The sequence below is a fragment of the Myxocyprinus asiaticus genome, chromosome 45 (genome assembly GCF_019703515.2).
Source record: "Myxocyprinus asiaticus isolate MX2 ecotype Aquarium Trade chromosome 45, UBuf_Myxa_2, whole genome shotgun sequence".
Classification (NCBI taxonomy): Eukaryota; Metazoa; Chordata; class Actinopteri; order Cypriniformes; family Catostomidae; genus Myxocyprinus; species Myxocyprinus asiaticus.
Window position 1 is genome coordinate 2,975,865 of NC_059388.1, and position 27,424 is coordinate 3,003,288.

General features: G+C 39.0%; 1 protein-coding gene across 2 annotated transcripts in view; it reads left to right on the top strand.

Moving 5' to 3' along the window:
• Window positions 1-27,424, top strand: part of LOC127435323 (GRAM domain-containing protein 4-like) — a 117,020-nt gene that overhangs the window by 17,935 nt on the left and 71,661 nt on the right. The window contains exons 1-2 of one of the 2 annotated variants that reach the window (XM_051688721.1): window positions 6,319-6,565; window positions 6,944-7,058. In XM_051688721.1, coding sequence (XP_051544681.1) covers window positions 6,974-7,058 — 85 coding nt within the window. In that variant the 5' untranslated portion in view covers window positions 6,319-6,565; window positions 6,944-6,973. Of the gene's footprint in view, window positions 1-6,318; window positions 6,566-6,943; window positions 7,059-27,424 lie in introns of those variants that run through there. The other variant, XM_051688720.1, reaches the window with a different exon arrangement.

The following is a 27,424-nucleotide window of genomic DNA, read 5'->3' on the forward strand; positions in this document are numbered from 1 at the left end:
TGAGATTCAGTCACTTTTGTGGTTCCATTTTTCAAATTCTTCCATGTAAATCTTAATTTTTGTACTAAACAGCTTTGACAGCAACGAGTGACAGCCATGCTGGCAAGCCCCGCCCACAGTGAAATCTCATTGGTCCAAAATGCTTTACATAGCTGTAGATTAAACATGAAATATTTTGCGATTGGCTGTTATTTTGTCATGTCACACAGCATTTTCACTAGTGTAGATAAACATATTGCTTCTCTGGGTTTATAGCTGATAGCAAGGTCTTTGGAGAGACTTATGTCCCTGCAGAACAAAAATGGGCTTTTCCCAATCAGTGGGTGTTTTCAAACCATAGAGATTCCCTACTTTCATTGGGTAGTTCAGAAACGCTCATCTTGGTTTGGAAACGCCCACTAATTACTACATTGAGATTCCCTACTTTCATTGAATAGTTTAGGAATACTCATCCCGGTTTGAAAATGCCCACAGATTTGAAAACACCCATTATTGTTCCACAGAGACCTATAATTGTCTTTGGATGTGAGCGTTCTTGTAGGAAAAGCAAAAAAGAGACTAAGTACAACCTTTCATGTTTTGTAGTGTCTAATTTGCATTTTTTCTGTACATTTTATAGCCTGTGAAAATAAAACACTGATGAACATAACATAACATGACATTTATTACACTGATGTTTTTACAAGTGTTAACGTTAAAGCTGAAGTATGTAACTTTTTCAGTGTTAAATACTTTTTTCTAGCCCAGCTTAATATGCAGAGTCAACTATAAGTAAGCCATTAATAGGTACATTTTCTTGAAAATGGTAAAAACTGTGTTTCTGTGGCATTATAAAAATTCCTGTGTTTGTTTTGATAGACCTGCTTAGACCCCACCCAACAACGTTACTCAACCAATGCTAGAGTTGGTGGCGGGACTATCTGACTGTTTGAACAACTGCAGATGAGGGGCATATTCGGAAAGCTGTTTTGAAAACATTGTTAATTTTTGCAATTCCATTCGGTGGTGCAAGTGTCCCAGAAATGACATACTTTAGCTTTAAAGCAATAGGCTTAAAAACTAAAAATTCTATTTACTCACCTTCACATTGTTAGAATCCCGTATGACTTACTTTCTCCTGTGGAACACAAAAGGTAATTTTTTAGGAATATCCTTGCGAATGGAGACTGGGTCCGTGGAGCCCCAAAATAACAAATTAAAAGTAAATGTACACAACATAATTTTTATTTTTGCATGAACTGTTCCTTTAACAATGTTGACTGGTTATAAACCAGCCTGATCTCATTAAAATTATATGACTGTGGTGACATTTTTGCAAAATGATATTACATGGTTCATTACATGTATCACAACAGTTCCGAGGTGAAATGTCCACTATGTGGCGCTAAAAGCGAGTTAAATATTCTCCCAAACAGATGAGATTTTTAAGGTTAATGCTTTATCAAGTTTTAAATCAACAAAACCTAACTCCCTAGCTTAAACTTAAACCTAAATCGAACCTAAAGCAAACGTGAGATGAATAATACAAATGCTGAAGCAACCTAGTTATTTTGTGGTGTTTCTATGACACTTTTGGCTCACGAAATAAGGCTGGTTGAAAATTTTGTTTTAGAAATGGTGCAACCCTCATTTGAAGTGGATAAACAACAACAACAAAAATCATTTAAACATAAACAATTATAGCACTATAATACAGTACAATTTGGAATTCCCCAAATGCAGTTGGTTACTTTATGTAATACAAATGTGAAAATGCATCACCTTACAAGACATGCGCTAAAGTAAAAGTCTTCTAATTTCATAAGATAGCATTGTATGAGAAACAGAGCGAAAGAAAGTGTTTATGAATTTATAATCTGTCGTTTTCCTGGTAATTTGTGTGAAAGTGAATAAAAGTCATTGTTGTTGTAGCCTCTAATGTTCATTTCACCAGGAAACTGCCACAACATGTACAACAAGGCACATAAAAATTATTTTGCAAAAATGTAGGTATAGTAACGTGATTCCACGAGACTAGGTTGTAATAAACTGTGAATCACCTGATACCTACCTGAAACTACTAGACAAAACAAAAATCTATTCAAATTTAGGCTGATAACAATGCTAGCATGATAGATTAATTTTCTGTACTTTCAGCAGTAGAGAAAATGTGTGGAGATCAGACGTAAGCAATCATACACATTACGAGGCAAGAGTCACATCTTGTTATCCTCTCAAGTTATAATCATATCAAATTGGCACATATGGTCATGAGTTTAAATGCCAGAAATCCCAAAGGCATTCGCTGACTTGAGGTCAGGTTAAGGGTGTGGCAGGGAATTCTGGGAGTGACTGTGAACTGTAAATTCACATGTGATCTTCAAAACCCTGGGTGGGTGTGTTTACCCCGGCCTTCATATTGGAATCTGCTCCCGATTCCGGTTACATGCTTTCAAGTGTGATGTCTGATTGAGATGCACATTTGAGTGTTTTTGATTGGCTGCCCATGGAATGACTTGCATACCTGATTTTTATCCTTGTGGGTAAGGGTCTGATTTTAGAAAAAAAAATGTAGCCCTGTATAAGTCAAAATGATAGTTTGATGATTTTAAATGGCTTTGTACAGACATTGAACTGCTCCTAACATAAATCTGTTTTGGCAATAACACATTTTGAGAGATAAAAATCAATATGCCTCTGTGATGGCTTTCAGGAAGCATGTAACCACACTGTATTCACATGCTGGTAGGCTGGCCAGAGTCTCAACACAGAATTTGCATATGTTTGCATTGGTTATTTCCTGCATCACAGGCAGATTTAATGTTGAATGCAATAGCCTTCTAACAGAGATTGTGACCGGTGGTACTTAGCTGTTAGGGAAGCAGTGAGGAGTGAGTCATCATCGCTCACATGCTGATCGCCATAGCCCAGTCTCTCTTTCTCTCTGTCACACACAGACAAACAATTGCTATGTTCGGAAAAGCATACAAACATGCTACTTTTACTATTGCTTTCAGTATACACTGTGCACCGTATGCAGATTTTCTGTATGTATGTAGTACCCGGATGACCAACTACAGTACATTTGGCAAAATGTGTAGTACACCACAGAGCACACTGCACTGAAAACTGTATCTAGCCACGATTTTTAATACTTAACACAATTTGATCAAACTTAGACATTTTAACACAAAAATGATGGAAAAATGGAAAACAACAATATTTATTTCCTAGATGGAAGCCACTCACTGAATTAAAGATGCAACTTGAATGAATCATAGGCAATATACAGTGTATACTGTGCGGTATTAGGTAAGTAGTATTTTATGTAAAAAAATCGTAGGCAGTATACAGTGTTTTCTGCGCAGTATTCAGAAAGTAGTTTGCTAGTATTTTCAAGTTTTAAAACCATAGGCTATATACAGTGTATGTTGTTAGCTAGTATTACATGTTTTAAAATCGTAGGCAGTATACTGCGCAGTATTCAGTAAGTTGTTAGCAAGTATTTCATGTTTAAAAATCGTAGGCAATATACAGTGTATACTGCGCAGTATTCAGTAAGTAGTTAGCTAGTATTTTTGTGTTTTAAAATCGTAGACAATATACAGTGCAGTATTCAGTAAGTAGTTAGCTAGTATTTTTGTGTTTTAAAATCGTAGACAATATACAGTGCAGTATTCAGTAAGTAGTTATCTAGAATGTTCATGTTTTAAAATCGTAGGCAGTATACAGTGTATGTTGTTAGCAAGTATTAAATGTTTTTAAATTGTAGGCAGTATACTGTGCAGTATTCAGTAAGTTGTTAGCAAGTATTTCATGTTTTAAAATCGTAGGCAGTATAAGGAATGGTATTCAGTAAGTAGTTAGCTAGTATTTTGGGGTTTTAAAATCGTAGTCAGTATACAGTGTATGTTGTTAGCTAGTATTACGTGTTTTTAAATTGTAGGCAGTATACTGTGCAGTATTCAGTAAGTTGTTAGCAAGTTTTTCACGTTTAAAAATCTTAGACAGTATACAGTTTATACTGCGCAGTATTCAGTTAGTAGTTAGCTAGTATTTTCGTATTTTAAAATCGTAGGCAGTATGCAGCGTATACTGCACAGTATTCAGTAAGTAGTTGGCTAGTATGTTCATGTTTTAAAATAGTAGGCAGTATACTGCGCAGTATTCAGTAAGTAGTTAGCTAGTATTTTTGTATTTTAAAATTGTAGGCAATATACAGTGTAGTATTCGGTAAGTAGTTAGCTAGTATGTTCGTGTTTTAAAACCGTAGGCAGTATACAGCGTATACTGCGCAGTATTCAGTAAGTAGTTGGCTAGTATTTTCGTGTTTTAAAATAGTAGGCAGTATACTGCACAGTATTCAGCAAATAGGTAGCTAATATTTCATGTTTAAAAACCTTAGGTACTCAGTAAACAGTGTAAACTGTGTGGTATTTAGTAAATAGTTAGCTAGTATTTCATGTATAAAAATCGTAGGCAGTATACAGTGTATACTGTGCAGTATTCGGTAAGAAGTAAGCTAGTATTCCATGTATAAAAATCATAGGCAGTATACAGTGTATACCGTGCGGTATTTGGTAAGTAGTTACAGTAGCTAGTATTACATGTTTTCAAATTGTAGACAGTATACTGTGTATGTTGTTAGCTAGTATTACATGTTTTAAAATCTTAGGCTGTATACTGCGCAGTATTTAGTAAGTAGTTAGCTAGTATTTTGTGTTTAAAAATCGTTGTCATTCAGTATACAGTGTAAACTGTGTGGTGTTTGATGGTTAGCTAGGATTACATGTTTCAAAATTGTAGGCAGTATACTGTGTGGTATTCGGTAAATAGTTAGCTAGTTTTTCATGTATAAAAATCGTAGGCAGTGTACAGTGTATGTTAGCTAGTATTACATTTGTAGGCTGTATGCTGTGCAGTATTTAGTAAGTAGTTATCTAGTATTGTGTGTTTAAAAATCATAGGCACTGAATTTACAGTGTTAACTGTGTGGTATTCAGTAAATAGTTGGCTAGGATTACATGTTTCAAAATCGTAGGCAGTATACTGTGTGGTATTCAGTAAGTAGTTAGCTAGTATTTCATGTATAAAAACGTAGGCAGTATAGAGTGTATACTGTTTGGTAAGTAGTTACAGTAGCTAGTATTACGTTTTAAAATTGTAGGCAGTATACATTGTATGTTGATAGCTAGTATTACATGTTTTAAAATCGTAGGTTGTATACTTTGCAGTATTTAGTCATTTGTTAGCTAATATTTTGTGTTTGAAAATCGTAGGCACTCAGTATACAGTGTAAACTGTTCGGTATTCTGTAAATAGTTATCTAGGATTACATGTTTTAAAATTGTAGGCAGTATACTGCACAGTATTTTGTAAGTAGTTAGCTAGTATTTTGTGTTTAAAAATCGTAGGCAATATACAGTGTATACTGTGCGGTATTTGGTAAGTAGTTAGCTAGTATTTTATTTTAATAAAACGTAGGCAGTATACAATGTATACCGTGCAGCATTCAGTTAGCAGTAAGCTATTTTTCCATTCTGAATATCAGTCACATGTAAAGTCATAGGTCTGGTCAGATATCTTGCCTGATTGCTCTCAGATAATCAGGTTGTATCTGTGTAATTTAGACTGCGTCTTCACAGCAATACATTTTGATTCATGCACAAATGAGTTTTTAAAGGCCGGAGGTAATGAAATAAATTTTTCACTGTTGAGCACAAGCAGGAGTTAGATTGACTCTGAATAGTGCGTTTATGAGAGCCGGTCGCCTGCGGTCACACCCCCTACAGGAAGCTCTTTGTCTCTAACCCTCCCTCGTGCTGTGCCGATGACTCTTTTGACTTCTCTGTTTCTTTTGACTACTCAGTGTTGCTTTGTGTAGAATGAGGTGCAAGACACAGATGGTCGATGAAAATTCACATGTAAACACTCTTGCCAATCAAAGCTGGCAGAACGTGCTATTTACATTATGAATCAAAGCCCTCCTAGTTTTTGCTGCCTTGTGGCTGTGTTTGCTTTTTGCTATATTGTGGTTCTTTGCTTAAAAATGAATGAGAACATTTTCTCCAGGACTCTCAGCTGCACTTTCTCTGCTGCACACATCCTTAATTTGCTCTCATATTTCCCCTTTTTGTTTTCCCTTTTGCTTATGTTTGCGTCTTACCAGCTTGGATTTTAACATGCCATAAATTGCTAGGCGCATGCAGCATGCTATCGTCAAATGTTTGCTGCAGTGTGTGTCTGAGACCGAGCATGTGCATGTGTGTCAGAGAGAGAGAGCATGTCAGTCGCATTGTCCTCTTAAAGAGACACCTCTGCTTTTAGACTGTCTCTTTCTGCAGTGCCACCCTCTCCTAATCTCTCACTCACCTACTTTCTCTGGCTCTCTCTCACTGCGGTTAGGCTTTCTGTGGATCTTGTGTCTTTCGGCCTGTGTGTGTGGCGAGATGGAGTCAGGGGTGCATGTTGTGAGTCAGAATTTTACAGTCCATGCTCAGCACTGACGTTGGCCTCCAGACTGACGTTCATATTTGTGTAGCAAACTAAAACAGGAGGACAACAGCATACAGAGGACTGGCATTTTGTAAGTCACTTCTCTGAGATGAGTGTGTGTGTGTGTTTGTGTTTGTGTGTGTCTTTGTTTGGGGATGCGTTGTCTCGCATAACCAGGTCTGGTCGACATTGCAGCCTTTACTGGCTAGGAACCAATCAATTGGACAGGAAGGGACCATCTGAGTAAAGTGACCAACCACAGATCATTTTGTTTTTATGCAGCATTTAGGAGCATGTTGATCTGTAATCTACCACAATAATACTGTTGTGTAAAGGCAAACGCAGCAACTACAAATTTTGTCAAAATTGAGTTACTTTCTAGTTTTTTGTGAGTGATATATATCAAAAGGGTTTGAGACTAAAGATTGTGTAATGCCTATCCCTGTCTATAACAATTTTTTTTTTCTAGGCTGGTTCAGGGACTCTTAACCTTGCTGTCATGCAAGATCTGAGGAGCGAATCAGAACGTCTCAACGAGGTGAAAGGTCATTTGGAAATTGCCTTACTGGAGAAGCACTTCCTGCGTGAGTATTCAAAGGATGTCTGCTGTCCTTCTTTTTATACTGTCTGTTTATGAATGTGAGGGGATGAAGGAAAAGTGGGTTGGGTGTAGGGCTGGGCAATATGGCCAAAATTATTATCACAGTGTTCTTTTTCATATAGTTCGATATCGATATTTATCACAGTACACATTCACATTTGCACATTTTTCTGGATTTACAAGTTGGCAGAAGAAAATAAAAAAATAAATCCAAAACAGTCAAAATAGTCAACATCTCTAGGGCCCAGAGACAGGTGTCTGAGGGATCTTATATTAAATATTAAAATATTTTATAGAGTTTATCAATCAAGTACAGTTGGATATGAATGTTAATATACCATCTGTCTGTTTTGAAGCATAATGACAGCATATAATTTTTACATTCAAATTATTTTATATTTTGTTACATTCAGATAGCAAGTATGGGGGCGTAGAAGCCCTTGTGACTGAGGAATGATACAATATGGGGGTTCAGGGGTATCCCCTGAGAGAACATTTAGAAAATGTAAAAGTCTGAAAGGACCATTTTTATATTTTCATTAAAGTGTCAAAGACTAGACTACAAACTAGTAATTTTATTGTCTTTCCTTGTCATCCATGCCAGAGATAATGACATCTGATTATTTCTCAAAATTAGAACAGAAATCTATTTGTTTATTATTAAAGGCTCATAACATGCTGATTAATAAATCAAAATTTAGAAGGAAAAGACGTTATGGTCTAAAGGCGCTCTGGAACCGTGTTAACTTATGTGGCGCCTCATTTCTTCTTGCATGCGGAGAAAAGATGCAACGCGTGCAGAGCGGGACAGGGCATAAGTGAAGCATGTTCAGTGCAAGAGAAAAAAATTCAAGAATACAGCGCAGAAAGACCAGATCTGCTGTACACAGCACTGTTGTTTTGTCGCGCTGCTCACTAGAGACGATGAGAGGGCACAACCGCTGTCATGATATCTTGCTGTCTGGATGGAATCAATCCGGGGTCTGGATCCGGACTGCTGTATCCTAATCGTTAGCAAGGCAGCTAACGTTAGCAACTTCATACAGTCTGAGAAAGCCGAACTGCTTGTGTTTTTAGCGACACGCACCTGATCGTCTAGATATAGAACACAGGCTAAATATCGAAAATTACTCAAAAGCTTATCATCGATTTCGTGGATTTTTTTTATTGCGATAATACACAATATAGTAACAGTTATGACATGAAATGTCTGTTCACTTGCAATAGTATATCACTGACAGCACCCATAGAGACTAACTATTAACTTATATCAGGGCCTGAAATTTGGTGCGGGATTGCGGGTATAGCGCACAATTTTAATCATTCCCGCAAGTTCCATGTTCATAGCGTGGGAAATTCCCGCACACTTTTATTCACTTTACAGTGCAGCTGCGAATTATTAAACCTAATAGATACAGATGAACAAATCAAATCAATGAACTTGTTTTTCGTATCAATCTGTAATTCCAGAAGATGTGCGAGTAAATCTGCTCTGTCACTCCCTATCTTTCAAGAGCAGCTGTCAGCAGTGCGTTGAGCAGTTTACCGCAAACATGCGCAGTGAGGGAGCGCTTTGTCGCATAGTTACTGAACTTAAGATAATACAGATGTATAAACCTTTCTAACACCTGCTAATTCAGCATTCAAATGGCCTTATACTGTGTCAACGTTAGCGAGCGACGCAATAAAACTATCGCTTCTGTTTATAATTATCAAAACTGCAACATTGCAAGCGCGTGACGTTGGAGCTATCTATAGTTTTGACGCAGCACATTTGACAAGAAAGGCAGAAATAGAAAAACATTTTGTGTACCAGCTGCATGGTTACATCTCTCATCTCCATCTCTCTAGTGTTCTATCCAGGGTCGGAAATTAATGGGGGCTCTGTGCAAAAATGCCCCCTAAATTTAAAATATGGTGGCAATAAATTCCCCTACATAGAGTTCCTGTTGTTTTATTAATAAAATCTGATATAGGCCTAGTCCAAATAAATATACCGCAATCTTCATTTGAATTTTCACTGAACTTTATTTGTTTTGTGCCTTCCATTGTGCAGATGTCGGCGAGTCATTGGCGGATGCTTGTGCCATAAATGCGCACAGATGGGCAATGTGCTTCTCACGCTCAGCATCAGTTCAATGTCATGCTCACGCACTTTATTACATAACAGTTCGGTCTTTTTGTTCAAAATATACTGCCCTAGTGAGTAACACCGTCGCTCCCTGTGCTGTAGCCTACTCACCTACCTTAACTTATCTGACTGTCAAAAGTGTGGGACAGATAGATGTTATATATTTATTAAGTTAATCAGGTCTGAGAGAACACAAAATATAATGCAACCCAAATGCTACAATGTAGTTAATAATAATATTAAAAATAATAATATCTGGATAAATATTCTAAATAAATAGTTAAATAAAACATTATTAATGATAAAATAATAATTTTACGTTAACCACTTCAAGTGTATGAATCATATCTTTGACTAATTTTCATTGTGAAATGTTTATTTTTGCATTATTTTATTCAACTGGCTTGATGATGTTGCTAAATATTTTTTAAGCTTCTCATTCCAAATCTGGAGAAATGCTGTCATCTCCTCCTCTATGTCGGTGCATTAGTTTTGTAGGCTATGTTAATTTAATAGCCAAAATATTTGGAATTATGTGAATGAGAAAAAAAAAAAAGTTTTGTTTCAGGAACAATGCTCAAATGCAATGTACAGATCATGTAATTTTTTAATTATTGAAACATGCCATTTTCCAAATTGAATTAATTGTTTAAATTATAACATAAAAGGATGGCAGCATCATTTTATAAGGTTAGAATAGAAAAAAGTGCCCTTGTAAAGTGCCCCCCCCACCATTTTCAGAAATGAATTTCAGGCTTTGTATATCTTCAAGTGGAAGAATGCCAAATAATGAATTTGCTTTAAAAAAATAACATTTTAATGAATTTCATTAAATTTAATAGAAATTCAAGTTCAAGTAAACATGTTCAAATTCAAGTCCTAAAATTAAAGTTCAAGTCCGAATGGCACCTATTTCATTCCATACTAATATTCTTAATTCTACATACCTTAGGGACTGTTATTAATTTTCCATGTTTTAGCCAGTTTAGTATTCTGTGTAGCGTGTTTTATGGAAGCAACGCAAGTTATGCATTCTTACTAGCGCATAACTTTGTTCAAATTCACCTGTTCGTTTGCTTCATTGTCTGTGCAGAAGTTGTCATATTACGGCTCTGGTAATCTCGGGATGTTGAGACAGGGAAACAAATAGAAATATAGCTGCAAGCAGCAAATAAGGGGCCAAGCACATCAACCATTATTAGGCACAACAATGGCAAAAAATAAATAAATAAAATAAATAAAAATAAATAAAGCAATCTGGTCATGATTTTAGGCAAAATGGTTGAAAAACCATGAATATTATCAATTGCAATGGGACATAAAAGCTTATTACTTTTGACCAACAGGTGGCGCTGTCAACAAATTGATATGGTGTGGTGAAGGTGCGGTCATGATGACACATATAAAGTTTCATGTCAATACGCCAAAGCGCTGCCGAGAGCCTGAAAACCATTCTGGCACCGTGCCATCAAATTTATTGTTAATAGTAATAATAATTGATAATAAGCTGATAATAATAAAAAGAACACTAACAGTTACAATATGTGCATACGCACTTTCAGTGCTTGGCCCCTAATAATATTAGTGTAGATGCCATTAAATTTTTTGTTATAGATCAAGTTATAGATCAAGATCACTGTTTCTGGTTCCGGCAGACCTAACTAAAGCAGCCTTGTCATGGGTTGATGGATAAATTAGGTGTATGCCTGGCTAAACAGATGAGTCTTTAGTCTAAACTTAAAGTGAGTGAGTGTGTCTGCATCTCAAACAGTGTTAGGGAGACTATTCCATAGTTTAGGAGCCAAATAGGAAAAGGATCTCAAATCAAATCACTTTTATTGTCACACAACCATATATACGAGTGCAATAGTGTGTGAAATTCTTGGGTGCAGTTCAGAGCAACATAGCAGTCGTGACAGTGATGAGACATATACCAATTTACAATAAACATCAAATTAACACAACACAATTTAAAATCTAATATACACATAATTACACACAACACAATATACAAATAATAACATACAATGTACATTATACAATACACACAATATAGAATACATATTATACAAAAAAAAAAAATAGTATATATAAAATGTACAGTAGGTTGTATTGTACTGTATTGACATTCAGGCTGTGTCGATTGATAGTCAGTTGCCAGTGTGTTGTTAAGAGAGTATAATTTATGACAGTCCAGTGTGAGATAATAAGATTAATAAAGTGCAGTGCTGATGTATATTGATCATGAGAGATCAAGAGTTCAAAAGTCTGATTGCTTGGGGGAAGAAGCTGTCATGAAGTCGGCTGGTGCGGGTCCTGATGCTGCGATACCACCTGCCTGATGGTAGCAGTGAGAGCAGCCCATGGCTCGGGTGGCTGGAGTCTCTGATGATCCTCTGAGCTTTTTTCACACACAGCCTGGTGTATATGTCCTGGAGGGAGGGAAGCTCACCTCCGATGATGTGCCTGGCAGTTCGCATCACCCTTTGCAGGGCTTTGCGGTTGTGGGCGGTGCTATTGCCGTACCAGGCGGAGATGCAGCCAGTCAGGATGCTCTCTACAGTGTTGGTGTAGAACCGTGTGAGAATGTGGTGGTTCATTCCAAACTTCCTCAGCCGTCTCAGGAAGAAGAGGCACTGATGAGCCTTCTTCACAACGGCCTCAGTGTGGACGGACCATGTGAGTTCCTCAGTGATGTGGATACCCAGGAACTTGAAGCTGCTGACTCTCTCCACTAGTGCTCCATTGATGGTGATGGGGCTGTGTTCTCTTTCTCTTGTCCTGAAGTCCACCACAAGCTCCTTTGTCTTACTGATGTTGAGGGAGAGGTTGTGCTCCTGACACCAGCGTGTCAGAGTGTGCACCTCCTCTCTGTAGGCTGTTTCATCATTATCAGTGATCAGACCTACCACCGTTGTATCATCAGCAAACTTAATGATGGCATTTGAGCTATGTGTTGCCACACAGTCATGTGTGTACAGGGAATACAGGAGTGGGCTGAGAACACAGCCCTGCGGGGCTCCAGTGTTGAGGGTCAGTGTTGAGGAGATGTTGCTGCCCATTCTAACCACCTGGCGTCTGCTTGACTGGAAGTCCAGGATCCAGCTGCACAGCGAGCTGTTTAAGCCCAGAGCCCAGAGTTTCTCATCTAGCTTGGAGGGCACTATGGTGTTGAATGCTGAGCTGTAGTCAACAAACAGCATTCTCACATAAGTGTTCCTTTTTTCCAGGTGGGAGAGAGCAGTGTGTATTGTAGATGCAATGGCATCATCAGTGGAGTGGTTGTTACGGTAAGCAAACTGCAGTGGATCCAGTGATGGAGGCAGCACAGAGCAGATGTAATCTCTGATTAGTCTTTCAAAGCATTTGCTGATGATGGGGGTCAGAGCAACAGGATGCCAGTCATTTAAGCAAGTGATTTTGGATTGCTTTGGTACAGGCACAATGGTGGACATTTTAAAGCATGTGGGGACTACAGACAAGGAGAGGGAAAGGTTGAAAATGTCCGTAAAAACACCATCCAGTTGGTTCACGCATGCTTTGAAGACGCGGCCCGGAATGCCGTCTGGACCCGCGGCTTTACAGATATTCACCCGTCGGAAGGATCGGGTTACATCCGCTACAGAGACGGAGAGTGAACTAACCTCTGTAGGTTCGGCCGTGAGAGCTCTCTCTGTGAGGGCTGTGTTATTTCCCTCAAACCGTGCATAAAATGTATTTAGCTCATCCGGGAGAGAGGCAGCGGTGTTCATGGCGGAGTTTTTATTCCCTTTAAAGTCCGTGATGATATGAATTCCCTGCCACATGCTTCTAGATTTGGTGGTGTTAAACTGTCCTTCAATCTTGTTCCTGTACTGGCATTTTGCTGCTCTGATAGTTTTTCGGAGGGCATAACTGGCTTGTTTATGCTCCTCTGCGTTCCCGGAATTAAAAGCTGAGGTCCGCGCATTAAGTGCCGTGCGAACATCGCTATTAATCCAAGGTCTCTGGTTCAGGTAGATCTGTATTGTTTTGGATGGAACAACATCCTCTACTCACTTTCTGATGAAACACTTTACTCTATCAGCGTAAACCTTGATGTCGTCATCAGAGGTGGACCGGAACATCTCCTGGTCCGCGTGATCAAAACAGTCTTGTAGTATAGAGTCTGATTGGTCCAACCAACACTGGATCGTTCTGAGGGTGGGTGCTTCCTGTTTCAGTTTCTGCCTGTAAGTGGGCAGAAGCAGAATGGAAGAGTGGTCTGATTTGCCAAATGGTGGGCGGGGGAGGGATTTGCAGCCGTCCCGGAAGGGAGAGTAGCAATGGTCCAAAACCCAGTCCCCTAGTGTGTTAAAACTGATGTGTTGGTGGTATTTTGGTGCAATTGATTTAAAATTGGCTTTGTTAAAGTCCCCGGTCACAATGAACACGGCCTCAGACTGCGCGGTTTCCTGCTTGCTTATAATCCCGTACAGTTGCTTGAGAGCCCGGTCTGTGTCGGCTTGTGGGGAGGATGTACACAGCTGTGATAATGACTGCTATGAATTCCCTCGGTAGCCAGAATGGTCGACACAGAAGCATGAAAAATTCCAGATCAGGAGAGCAGAAAGACTTGATAGAATGTACGTTCCTCTGATCACACCAGGATTTGTTGATCATAAAACATACACCACCACCTCTGCTTGTACCTGAGAGGTCTTTCGCTCTGTCCGCTCAGTGCACGGAGAGTCTGGAATCTCCGCAGACATCCAAGTTTCTGTAAGGCAGATAATGCAGCAGTCCCTTGTCTCTCGTTGGAAAGAGATCCGCGCTCTCAGCTCGCAGAGCTTGTTGTCCAGAGACTGAACATTTGCCAGTAGAATACTGGGTAGCGGGGGTCGATTTGCACGACGTCTTGCGCCGGCTCTGTTTCCCCTTTTCCTTCTGCGTTTTCACAGCCGGGCAGCCCAGACAAAGGGCTCCGCTGGCGTGTTTGTAAACAGCATTGAGGAATATGAAGTCCGCTTTATGGTGTGTAATTGCAGAACCAATGTCCAAAAGTGTTTATCTGTCATAGACAATAAGGCAGACAACATCCAAGACAAAAAACATAAGAATTGTAAACAAAACAAAAAACTACAATATTGTTTCGGAGCTCGCAACGCAGCAGCCATACTCGACGCCATCTTGAGTCCTACCTCCTTTTGTAGATTTTTATATTTTAGGAACTATTAACAGGCCAGAATTTTGTGATCGTAATGAACGTGATGGAATATAGCTTGGTAGAAGGTCACTTAAGTACAGTGGAGCTAGACCATTCAAATCTTTGTACATAGTTCAAATGTACATTTGTACATTTTTAAATTAATACGAAATTTAACAGGTAGCCAATGTAACAATGATAAAATGGGGCTAATATGATCATATTACTTGGTTCTAGTCAGCACTCTGGCTGCTGCATTTTGAACCAATTGAAGTGTATTTATTGATCTTGCAGGACATTCTCCCAGTTATGCATTACAATAATCTAGTCTTGAGAGGTCATGAATGCATTAATTAATTTTTTGGCATCAGCAACAGAGAGCATGTGTCATAATTTAGCAATATTTCTGAGGTGGAATAATGCTGTTCTACAAACACTGGAAATTTTATTATCAAAGGACAGATTGCAGGGCTTGACATTAAGCATTGTCATGTGCTTGTCCTTCAGACAAGTAAATTGGTCATTCACTTGTCCGAGTAAAGAATTTACTTGTCTGGAGACAAAAACAAAAGAAAGAAAAGATAAGTCTCCATCGTCATCATTTACACCTAATAGGGATGAAGAACACAGTGCAGAAAGATGGTAAATCATTACTCACCCTCAAGCCTGTATGAATTTCTCTCTTCTGAGGAACACAAAATTAGATTTTTGGCAAAATGTTAGTCACAGTCACGATTCAGTGTCACTGCATCTTTTTTCCATAAAATAAAAGTGGATTGAGACTGAAACTAACATTCTCCCTAACATCTCCTTTTGAGTTCCACGGAAGATAGAAAGTCAGACTGGTTTAGAACAACATAAAGACGAGTAATGATGACAGAATTTACAATACATTTCCATTCATTAACATCAGATAATGCGTTAGCTATCATGAACTAACAATGAACAATATTTTACAGCATTTATCAATCTTAGTAAATGTTAGTTACAAAAAAAAACATTTGTTCATTGTTAGTTCATAGTGCATGAACTAATGTTAACATATTCAACTTTTTATTTTAATGTATGAAAATGTATTAATATACTGTATGTTGGAATTAACATTAACCAAGATTAATTAATTATATAAAAGTGGTGTTTTTGTTAGTTCATGTTAACTGATGTAGTTAACTAACATTAACAAATGGAACCTTTTTGTAGTGTTACCAAATTTTCATTTTTGGGTCAATTCTCACCAGTTACATTAAAAACGGCTGTTTAATATTGACAAAATGCATTAAAAATGTTAACAGAATAAATCCTGAGAGAACCTTGCTGCTAAATCAGTTATGTTGTATATTCAAAACAGATATGCATATTAAAGATAGATAATATGTTTTCATTGTGTGTAATCTATTAATGTTATATTATTAATATTATTATAATGTATGTTGTTATATACTTATTAAAATTGATTGATTCACATGGCAGAGAAAATACCTCGGATACATACATTAGATGGAGCCAGGGGCGGACTGGCCATAGGGAGAAACGGGGCCGAACGTGCGGCGATAATCTGAATCGGGCCTAGATCTCTCCAATGTTGCGCACTTGCGATGAAGGCAGCTTTGTTGATTATAAACAGGAGCAATAGTTTTATCACATCGCTCGCTTATAAAGATGTGGTACAACACCTTGTATGTCCAATTAACAGGTTTATACCCTTTTATATATGTAAAATCTAAAGTTCAGTAAATATGCGCTTCCCCACTGCTCGCACTCACAAGCTGCTGAAAGCTGTCTACTTGTCTGGTCGGGCAGATAAAATTCTCTTTAACTTGCCCGTTCAAAATTCTGACCATGGATTGGTCAAATACTGTATAACACCTAAATTCTTCATTGTAGATGACGATGTAACAGTACATTCATCGAGAGTCAAATTATATTTTAGCAGCTTATTTTTAGAGGTTTTTGGTCCAATAATTAGTACCTCTGTTTTGTCGGAATTGAGTAGAACTCATTGATACTTCATTGATATATTCTGCTAATTTGGGGAATTGTGAAATTCTGTCGGGTTTCAAAGAAATATAAAGTTGGTTATCATCGGCATAACAGTTAACTTTCATTTTTGTTGATGAGTTTAACATACTAAAATACTTTTCATTATGTATTATTACATTGGTATATTTGATTATATGGTGCTACCACCAGTTTCCATAAGTAATAAGTCACTCGAAGCCATGCATTGCAATGATTTAACCACAGTCTAGTCCATTTTAGTGATTCGCATGGCTTATTGATTTAGTAGCCATCATTAACTGTCACAAATTAACATAGGTCCTCGGTGATTTTTATTGGTTTTGGTTTGAATTTTTGCCAGTTTGAATTTTTGCTTGGTAGCTTTTTTAGGACTTTGGTTTCTTTGGTCTACTAGATTAAATGGTTCAATTTAAATCCTACAATCATTTTTGGTTCAGAACTCTGGTTTGGTCTTTTCATGAATTCAGCATTTTGATTAAAATGTTTGTTCACACAGACATTCACCGAGAATAATCACTCTCTGTGTGAATACAAGCCTTGAGTTAGCGCCAAAACATTGTTGCAGACAAATTGCAGTTTTTAGTCAGTTTTATGCCAATAATAGCATACTACCAAAAGGTAAGCAATTATATTTACAATTAAATAATATTCACGATAATAATGATAATAGCAGTTTCTCTTTTGCATTCTTTAAATTGCTCTTTAAATCAGTACACTGTGTGTGTGAATGTTGAATGTGATGAAGTTTCTAAAAGCCAGTGAGATGGTATATTGCTATGGTATGTCCCAATTCAGATGGCTCAGTAAACCTGTGTGTGTGTGGTGTTGATCTGATTATCATTTCCATCACAGCTACAGTAAATGCTCGACTAACTCCGTGTGACTTGAGAATGGCATCTAGAACAGTAACTGAACGTCATTAGTGAATGACTGCATTAAAAAACACTGTTACATAACCCAAAACATGCCACTGTCACTCACACACTGCAGTGAGACATGAGCTGGTGTTAAATGAATGGAGAGAGAGAGAGAAATAAAAAATGAAACAGGAAAGGGATTATGGGGTGGAGTTGCTAGAGCATCAGGACTCTTTGTTACTCAGGAAACACAGGGTTTATGACCTCTGATGTGTTTCCTTCAAGACCTGGAGCACCAGTCTTTCTCTCTCTTTGTCTAATCTATCTATTTTTATTAACATCTTATTCTCTGTATCCTTTCTGAAAGGGATAGTTCACCCAAAATTGAAAATTCTGTCATCATTTACTCACCTTATTTTGTTTCAAACCCATTTGACTTTCTTTCTTCTGTGGAACAGAAAATGAGATGTTTAGAAGACTGTCCAAGCTGCTCTTTTACATACAACAAAAGTGGATGGTGATTTATACGGGGAGTCAGCATGTTATTTCCAAGAGTTCCATTACCCTAGGATCAGCCATATTATGCCTACTCACTGACAAGCGGCATCTCCCATCTGACATTTTTGCATCAGCGCCTGCATGTTTACCTTCCCTTGTGGCGTGACCGGAAGCACATTACGTTCATTTAACCAGGAAGTAATTGCATTCGCATAATCAGTGACTAGCACGATTTGGAGGTTGCATTTTTCCTCCTAACATAAAATTTTTACTCCATTGATGGTTAGGTTTGGGTTTGGGGATTCAGTTTCTAAAATATATGCATTCCTCTTTACTGTATTACAGCCTGTACAGCTGAAAAGCAACTCGCTTCACAACTCGCTTTTGGTGCCCCTCTGTGGACATTTTACTTGGAAAATGGAGCTCACACATGCCCATCTGCCCAACAACACTTACCGCTTTACCCACTTGGGCAGTGTTTCGAAATTCGGTAAGCACAGATCGAATTTAGCTAAAGAAAAGTCAACCGATTGTTTCTGATTTCACTGTGAGATCAGTCTGTTTATACTGTCAAGCTCCAAATAGGACAAAAAATCACTATAAAAGTAATCCATATGACACGTGGCCTATAGTTCAATTCAGAAATTTAATTTGTGGTTGCATATATTCAGTCTTGCCACATCAAGAAGTTTTTTGAAGGAGAACCAGTGGCACTTGGCGTCCATGCCACAGCACATCTAAAGGCAGCATTTTTTAATTGAACGCAAGTGCAGATGAGATTTTCAGTGAAATAGCTTAAGTTTCTGTCTATTACTTACACAAAGCTATCACATGGCTTCAGAAGACTTGCAATATTGTGCAATAAGTTGTATGGACTACTTCTATAATACTTAAATGGTGCATTTATGTCCTTTTCAGAGCCTGACAGTATAAATCACCATTCACTTTCTTTGGATGGAAAAGATCAGCGTGAACATTCTACAAAATATCTTCTTTTGTGTTCCGCATAAGAAAGTAAGTCATATAAGTCATATAAGAATGACAGGAGAGTGATTAAATGATGAGAGATTTTTCATTTTTGTGTGAACTTTCCCTTTAACACTTTTTTCTGTTCATTAATGCTGTATGTAGAGTGTGTGTAGGATTATTACATGTACATTTGACAAACACATTTTTAGTTTTTTTTTTTGTGTGTTCCTTGGGAATCAAACCCATAAACTTGACGGTGCTAGTGCTGTGCTCCACCATACAGGGACTACTGACAGGAGTGTGTTTGTGTAGAGGCTGGGTTTAACCTTCTGCTGACATTATTCCCACGTGTGTCTGAGTCTATTTTAAGTGTGTGTGTGTTTATCCTGTGTGTTCCTGTCTGTATAGCTCTGACCCATTTAACTGCATTAACTTTCACCACAAGTCACTTGTGCTGATATCACAGGTATTTCCCCTTACGCACGTCTCCGATAGCTACTAGATTGTATTTAGTCACAGTCACTATTGTGAACTTGGTGTAATTCCATTTCTCATGAATATTTCACCTTCGATAGACTTTTCAGTGTAAAGAAACATTTTTACTTAATATTCCAGGTCTATATTAGGAAAAAAGTAAATAAAGTTGGTGTAAAAATGTTAGAATGAGAGTTGTCCTGCCTGATCTCATGGAAATGATGTGACTGTGGTGACATCAACAGAATCAACAGAGCCTACCTCCCTACCCTAAACCTTAAACCTAAACCTAGCCAATAGTGTCATAAAAAGCAAAGTGCGATTAAAAAACGCAATTGCTGAAGCAACCACGTCATTTTGTGGTGCTTCTATGACACTATCGGCTCATGTGTTGTCTTGCATAGGCAGTGCTAGAATCTATTTAGTACAACATGGCACTATTTTTAAGCGCGAGACTGCCTTAGTGGCTTTTCCCACCTGTAAAGATTGACTGTAGTGCGAGCCAATAGCATTCGAGTGCGGGCTGTGAAAGAGCATATCATTGGTATGACACAATGAACAAATACGGCCTTCACTGAACCAGTCGGTCGGTCATTTGAGTTTCAACGAGAAGGTTCGTGAAGAAGCGAGGATCAGCGTCTGTTGACCGACTGAAGGAGTGGAGGAATGTAGTTTGTTTAGTTCAGTAATCTCTTTTAACAAGGAGTGAAAGTGGCATCATCTGGAAAGCAACAAAATCTAATTAAAATCTGCTAAACATCTTAAGGAGATCAGATTTAAAAACATTATAAATCATATATGTCTTAAAGACATCTGCTGACTTGACTACTGAAAGAAAACATCTTATACATGTATTGCAGATGAGCAAACAACCTAAAAAATATGTTTTCCAGATGAAAACACACAAATCAAAAAGTCATCTGGGTGATGTACATGTGCTATCAGGGATAATTATTGTTAAGGCAAGTTTTGTTGTCTTTTTTTTTTGTATAGCTTGAAAGGCATACACAGCAGTTCACAAAATGATAGATATGCTTTGTTGTCATCTGTGGAGAAACACTTATAATGCCCTTTCACACATACGATCATAACAGTTTGATTACACTAGGCTGGGCTCAGAGGCGTACGATCAAACCGGTGTGATCTGCATTCGTGCTGCTGTTTACCAGCAAAAGAGGGACTGACTGCTCAGATAGTCTTTTCAATATCACAATATCTTTATTTTTATATGTTACAAACATTCAAACAATCTCTAAATACAATTTTAAAGCTGTTACCATCGGAGCTGACTGTTTTGATGCAGCGATGCGACCGTGTTTTCTGACGTCGAACAAAGAATATACAAACTAGTCAGTCCACTCAAGCCTTCTTCCATTCCGTCTGTCACTCATTCTAAACACTTCTGTTGCTGGGAAAGTGGAAGGGCTAGGTTTTTAGAAACTTTTATGCTTCTATGCTTCTACGAAATCAGAATCCCATGCTGCATTGCAATATAAACAATATGGCAGTGCTCAGAGCTGGCAAGCGCATTCGTAATCTATCATAATCAATCATTATAAACATCTAAAAACCACATTATACAGTATGTTTGATAATACATAATCTGACCTTCAGTGCACCTGCTGTGAAGTGTAAGGTACTTTTTTTTATTTTTTTATTACAGCCGTATTAAAGAACTCACGCTGGGGGATACAGGAGAAACTCACGTACAAAAAAGTTAAACACTCTGCTGAAGTCTTATAGTAGATTTGTAGTTTTATTTAAGTATAATTAAATACAAAGTACGAAGATTTTAATGAAGTAGCTTTATTAGTGGTTTATTGACTAGCTCACTCAAAACACATAAAAGACTTTCATTTGTTGCCACCTACTGGCATAAAAATGGTCGCAGAACAAATTATGCGAAAATTAAACAATCTAAACTATTGGTAATCTTTTGAACGGATTCATAAGATTTAATTCACTTCACTAAACAACAACCAATTTAAATATGACATTTATTTTGATATCAGGTTTTTGTGGTGTTTGAAATAACTTGAATCTATAAAAGTTGTGAAATTATTGAATGATGTAAACAGTTTTAAAAAACACACTATGTAACAGAGTGGAATGCATAAAATTTGCACATATTATTGCACAATTGTCATTGGGGGCTGAACCCCCCTAAGATTGAAATCCTAAAATCGAACAAGCTTGTTGTTAAAATATTTCGCCTTACAAGTCATTCGCTATAGTAAAAGTGTTAAGATGTCATAAGATGGCATTGTGTGAGGAACAGGATGAAGAGTAAGTGTTTATGACTTGATAATCTGCCCTTTTGCCTGTAATTTGTGTAAAAGAGAATTAAACTTGTTGTTGTAGCTCCTCTAGTGTTCATTTCACCAGGAAACTGCCATGATACATACAATAATATAAGTCATTTTGCATGGTATAGTAACATGATACTATGAGAGCATGGCTGCATTTACCAAAAGTATTTTAAGCCTAAGAAGATCAGAGAAACCATTGGTGCCAACGGTCTCTACGATCAACTTAAGCTTGCGATGCTTTTGGGAAATGTAGCCCAGGTTGGGTTTTTAATATATATGGAATTGTTTTATCAGCACCTGCTATAGTACTCACCTTGGGAAGTTCTGTATACATGGAGAATCCCTTGAACAAAATTTTTAGAGAGTCTAAAGTACCATTATGTGTTTCTGAAAAGCATTTGAACACTTAAGACACTTACGTATGTGTTTCTTTGCATTAGATCCCAAAATCTGAAACCAAAGTGGCATTTGTTTCAAAGAATGTTAGCACAAGCACGTAGGACTGCCAACTTTCTACCGGCCAAATATGGGACATTCCAGCTTTAAATACGGGACATTTTTTTTTTCAGCGGGGATCCGGTGTGAGAGCTGCACAATGGTTAAAGAGGCCCACCTAGAGTTTGTTTCCATAGGAAAACATCTGAAAAATGGCGCGGACAACAGCAAAACGCGTTCGGTGTGAACGATGGGATGCTTAAAATGAAAACCGCTTTTAATCCAACAACCAGGAAGAATCAAAGTTCTATCAATCTTCACTTTTAATAAACATTACTTTTTTTCGGAATAGAACTAAGCTGCAATCAATGGAGAAAGACTATATTTATCTGTCAAGCATTTTCTGACCCCATAATTAAGCTTTAGTTGGTATAACATGTCCATAGTTTATGTGATGAACTAGCCCTGTGGTTACTTTATTAGGACACTTGTGTGAACTTGATGGGAACTGGTTTCAAACATCCACTAAAAATCAAAAATGGCTTGGAAAAGTTAATTTAGTTCTGAGAAAAGATGATCGAGCATCATTTGTTTGCAGATGCCGCTTATTTTGTAATGACATTCAGTAATTTTTTTTGTTTGACTCAAGTGTCCAAATACTTTTTGGGGCCAATGGATGTGTGTGTGTGTGTGTGTGTGTGTGTGTGTTGCAAAGTCAGAGTGCTATGCCAGTCAGGGTTTGGTAATGAGATTTAGACATTTAGAATTCATGGCCTTGTCTCTAGCACCATACAAAAAACACACTCATGAAAATGCTGACTCAATCACATTTGTTTGACGTTTTTCAATTCAATCTGAAAAATGCTAAATGCTAGCTAACATATTCAGGGTTGAAATGTTTATCACAACCGCACATTGATATTTAGATTCTTGTACCAAAGTACATGGAAGCTCATCCTCTCATACAAAAAGAAGAAGAAAAACCTTTATCTGAGGACACACAATATTCACAACTTCTGTGGGAAAAACACACACATAACAGCTTAGGTTTCCTTTTCCTGCATTATTTATTCTCATTCTCTGTGCTTAACCACCACTTTGCTCTGAAATTAGGCTAACTATTCTCTTTTCCTGCTGCATTTACAGTGTAGCCCCCATTCTTTTCCTCTCAGGAGACATATTTTTTAGCTCAGTTTACTGACCAAAATTAGAACAGGCCGCAAACAACCCTTATCAAACATTTTCTATGACCATAGTTTCCAAAATACCATAGTTAATAGGGATGTGCAAAACTACCAATTTTCATAATCGAATAGTCAGTCGGTTGTTTGAACAACTAGTTGACTAGTTGGTGTTAAGGATAACAAAACAATATCACACGAGCAAGAGTGCTGTATGTCCAGCAATCAGCACGGCTGTGATACGGCCATAGGCACAAGGCCGCAGGCTGAATGCAGCAGGTAATCACAGCCGTTCTGATAGATGGACAATACAGCATGATTACGAGTTGGTCTCCTTTCAACTCGCAAACTCAAGGAATCAAAATTATCTCTGCATTTCCCAGTCATAATTATGACATGAGGTGATGTTTAAATGTATCTTCCAAGTAAACTTTTATGATAACTCTGATAGCACATGAAGGTAGCATGAGAGAAAATGCCAATACTCTGAGTAAATCCTGACACCGATTCTATCTCTCACCAGAAACAGAATTAATTAAAATCTCTCCCATTACTCTTAAGAATGTCACGATCTCAAGCAGTGATGCGTACAGTAAGGCTTCCCAGTGCTCTTATGACTTCTTTACCAGCACTCTTGGAATGCCTCTCATCCAATCAGATTTGAGGAACGGATCTAACTGTTGTATATTATATACTCACCGGCCACTTTATTAGGTACACCTGTACATCTAAACTCAGCAAAAAAAGAAACATCCCTTTTTCAGGACACTGTATTTTAAAGATAATTTTGTAAAAATCCAAATAACTTTACAGATCTTTATTGTAAAGGGTTTAAACAATGTTTTCCATGCTTGTTCAATGAACCATAAACAATTAATGAACATGCACCTGTGGAACGGTCGTTAAGACACTAACAGCTTACAGACGGTAGGCAATTAAGGTCACAGTTATAAAAACTTAGGACGCTTAAGAGACCTTTCTACTGACTCTGAAAAACACCAAAAGAAAGATGCCATCATCTGCATGAACGTGCCTTAGATGTGGCCAGGGCAATAAATTGCAATGTCCGTACTGTGAGACACCTAAGACAGTGCTACAGGGTGACAGGAAGGACAGCTGATCATACTCGCAGTGGCAAACCACGTGTAACAACACCTGCACAGGATCGGTACATCCGAATATCATACCTGCGGGATAGGTACAGGATGACAACAACAACTGCCCGAGTTACACCAGGAACGCACAATCCCTCCATCAGTGCTCAGACTGTCCACAATAGGCTGAGAGAGGCTGGACTGAGGGCTCTGGCGCGGGATCGATTTGGAGGTGGAGGGTCCGTCATGGTCTGGGGCGGTGTGCCACAGCATCAACGGACTGAGCTTGTTGTCATTGCAGGCAGTCTCAATGCTGTGCGTTACCCTTCCTGCAGGCTCATCCTGACATGACCCTGCAGCATGACAATGGCACCAGCCATACTGCTCCTTCTGTGCGTGATTTCCTGCAAGACAGGAATGTCAGTGTTCTGCCATGGCCAGCGAAGAGCCCAGATCTCAATCCCATTGAGCACGTCTGGGACCTGTTGGATCGGAGAGCTAGGGTCATTCCCCCCATAAATGTTCGTGAACTTGCAAGTGCCTTTGTGAAAAAGTGGGGTAACATCTCACAGCAAGAACTGGCAAATCTGGTGCACATAATCATGGGACACATTATTCCATTTCTGTTAGTCACATGTCTGTGAAACTTATTCAGTTTATGTCTTAGTTGTTGAATCTTTTTATGTTCATACAAATATTTACATGTCAAGTTTGCTGAAAATAAAAGCAGTTGAAAGTGAGAGGACGTTTCTTTTTTCGCTGAGTTTTAATTATACATGCGATTGTCTAATCAGCCAATCATGTGGCAGCAGTGTAATGTATAAAATCATGCAGATATGGGTCAGAAGCTTTAGATAATGTTCACACTAACCATCAGAATGGGGAAAAATGTGATCTCAGTGATTTCGACTGTGGCATGATTGTTAGTGCCAGATGGGCTGGTTTGAGTATTTCTGTAACTGCTGATCTCCTGGGATTTTCACGCGCAACAGTCTCTAGAGTGTATTAGTCACATAAATAGGGGAACTGGCCCCCACAGTGAGCCTGGTTTCCCCCATGGTTATTTTTCTCCATTAACCAACATCTTATGGAGTTTTGTGTTCCTTGCCACAGTCGCCTTAAGCTTGCTCACTGGGGACCTAAATATAAATATAATTATTTTCTATTATTTATTTTAAGGCGCAGTTTACAATCATGATTTTATTTTATTTCTTTTTTTTAACCACACTATTATGACTCGAAAACATTACTATAATACAGCTTTTTCTGTTAAAGCATGATTTTCTGTAAAGCTGCTTTGAAATTATGTGTGTTGTGAAAAGTGCTATACAAATAAAAATTACTTGTATAGAGAATGGTGCGTAAAACAAAAAACAACCAGTGAGCGTCAGTTCTGTGGACGAAAATGCCTTGATGATGAGAGAGGTCAACAGAGAATGGCCAGACTGGTTCGAGCTGACAGAAAGGCTATGGTAACTCAGAGTACCCCTCTGTACAATTGTAGTGAGCAGAATAGCATCTCAGAATGCACAACATGTCGAACCTTGAAGTGGCTGTGTTACAACAGCAGAAGACCACGTTGGGTTCCACTTCTGTCAGCCAAAAACAGAAAACTGAGGCTGCTGTGGGCCTACCATTTGCGTACCTCAGCAGAAATCGTCATGGTTACTTGTGTAACCTCCGTTCCCTGATGGAGGGAATGAGATGTTGTGACGATGTAGTGACACTAGGGGTCACTCTTGGGAGCCCGAGACACCTCTTGTCTTTGATAAAAGGCCAATGACAATTGGCGAGTGATATTTGCATGCCACTCCCCCGGACATACGGGTATAAAAGGAGCTGGTATGCAACCACTCATTCAGGTTTTATGCTGAGGAGCCGATATAAGGTCCGGCCATTTCAGCGGGTAGTTCAGCATTGTGGCAGGAGGGACACAACATCTCGTTCCCTCCATCAGGGAACGGAGGTTACACAAGTAACCATGACATTCCCTATCTGTCACTCACTCGATGTAGTGACACTAGGGGTCCCTATACGAAACGCCACAATTGGCTGAACTGTGTTACGTGAACTGGCAGTGTGTGGTGGGCAGACTTCTGTGTGCCTCATAGCCAGCACACCAGGTCAACACGTAACCTCCCCCAACATAGTTATGAGTGTCGAATGGCCCTTTTTGGGGACAAGTCGACTACCCAAGAGATAGAGACAGGCTTAACCCAGTCGTGGCCTCTTTTCCTCTTCTCTTTTTCCACTCCCTAAAAAAGAAGGGGGATTATCTGACTGGGCTTCCAGGTCTAGTCGGGGGGTGTCCCTCCCAAGGGGAAGACACAGCAGAGACCACACCTCGCCCAAAGAGAGGAGGGATATTTAAGTGGAAGGATACATCACATGGTCTTTTCAACCATGTGGAGAGTCTTCAAGGTAGATCCTTGAGGGGCTCTGCCTCAGGAAGACACAGTTTGCCAACAGGGAAACGAATTAGTGGAAGATATTTATCGCATGGGTTTAGCCTTACAGGGAACCGCCACATGCGGAGCACATACCCCAGAACAGGACTCTTAGTTAGCACGTGTACTGGGCCAGCAGCGAATCTCTCCGAAAACTCGACTGCCACAGGACTCGGAGGAAGTCAACCAGGGAACAAACTTGTGAACACTACTGGGAATTAATGGCGCACGTCTTCAGCTCAAAAGGAGGTGGAAGGCGCTATGTGCAAGTGATACACCCGACCGGCTATCCCGGGCTTATCCGCTTGTGTTGCGTGCCACTACCTGGGACTAAACTGGTTCCACCCGGAGGTTGTAGAACCTTGCAAAGGTGTTGGGTGTTGCCCAGCCCGCTGCTCTGCAAATGTCTGTTAGAGAGCCACCACTGGCCAGGGCCCAGGAAGCCGCTACACCCCTGGTAGAATGGGCTCGTAACCCTACCGGGGGCGGCATGTCCTGGGCGAGATATGCTATAGTTATGGCATCAATGAGCCAGTGGGCGATCCTCTGCTTGGAGACAGTGCTTCCTTTCCGCTGTGCACCAAAGCAGACAAAGAGCTGCTCAGAGATTCTAAAGCTCTGCGTGCAATCCAAATAGATGCGTAAAGCGCGCACTGGACACAGCAATGACAGGGCTGGGTCTGCCTCCTCCTGGGGCAGCGCTTGCAGGTTCACCACCTGGTCCCTAAAAGGGGTGGTGGGAACCTTGGGCACATAGCCCGGTCGGGGTCT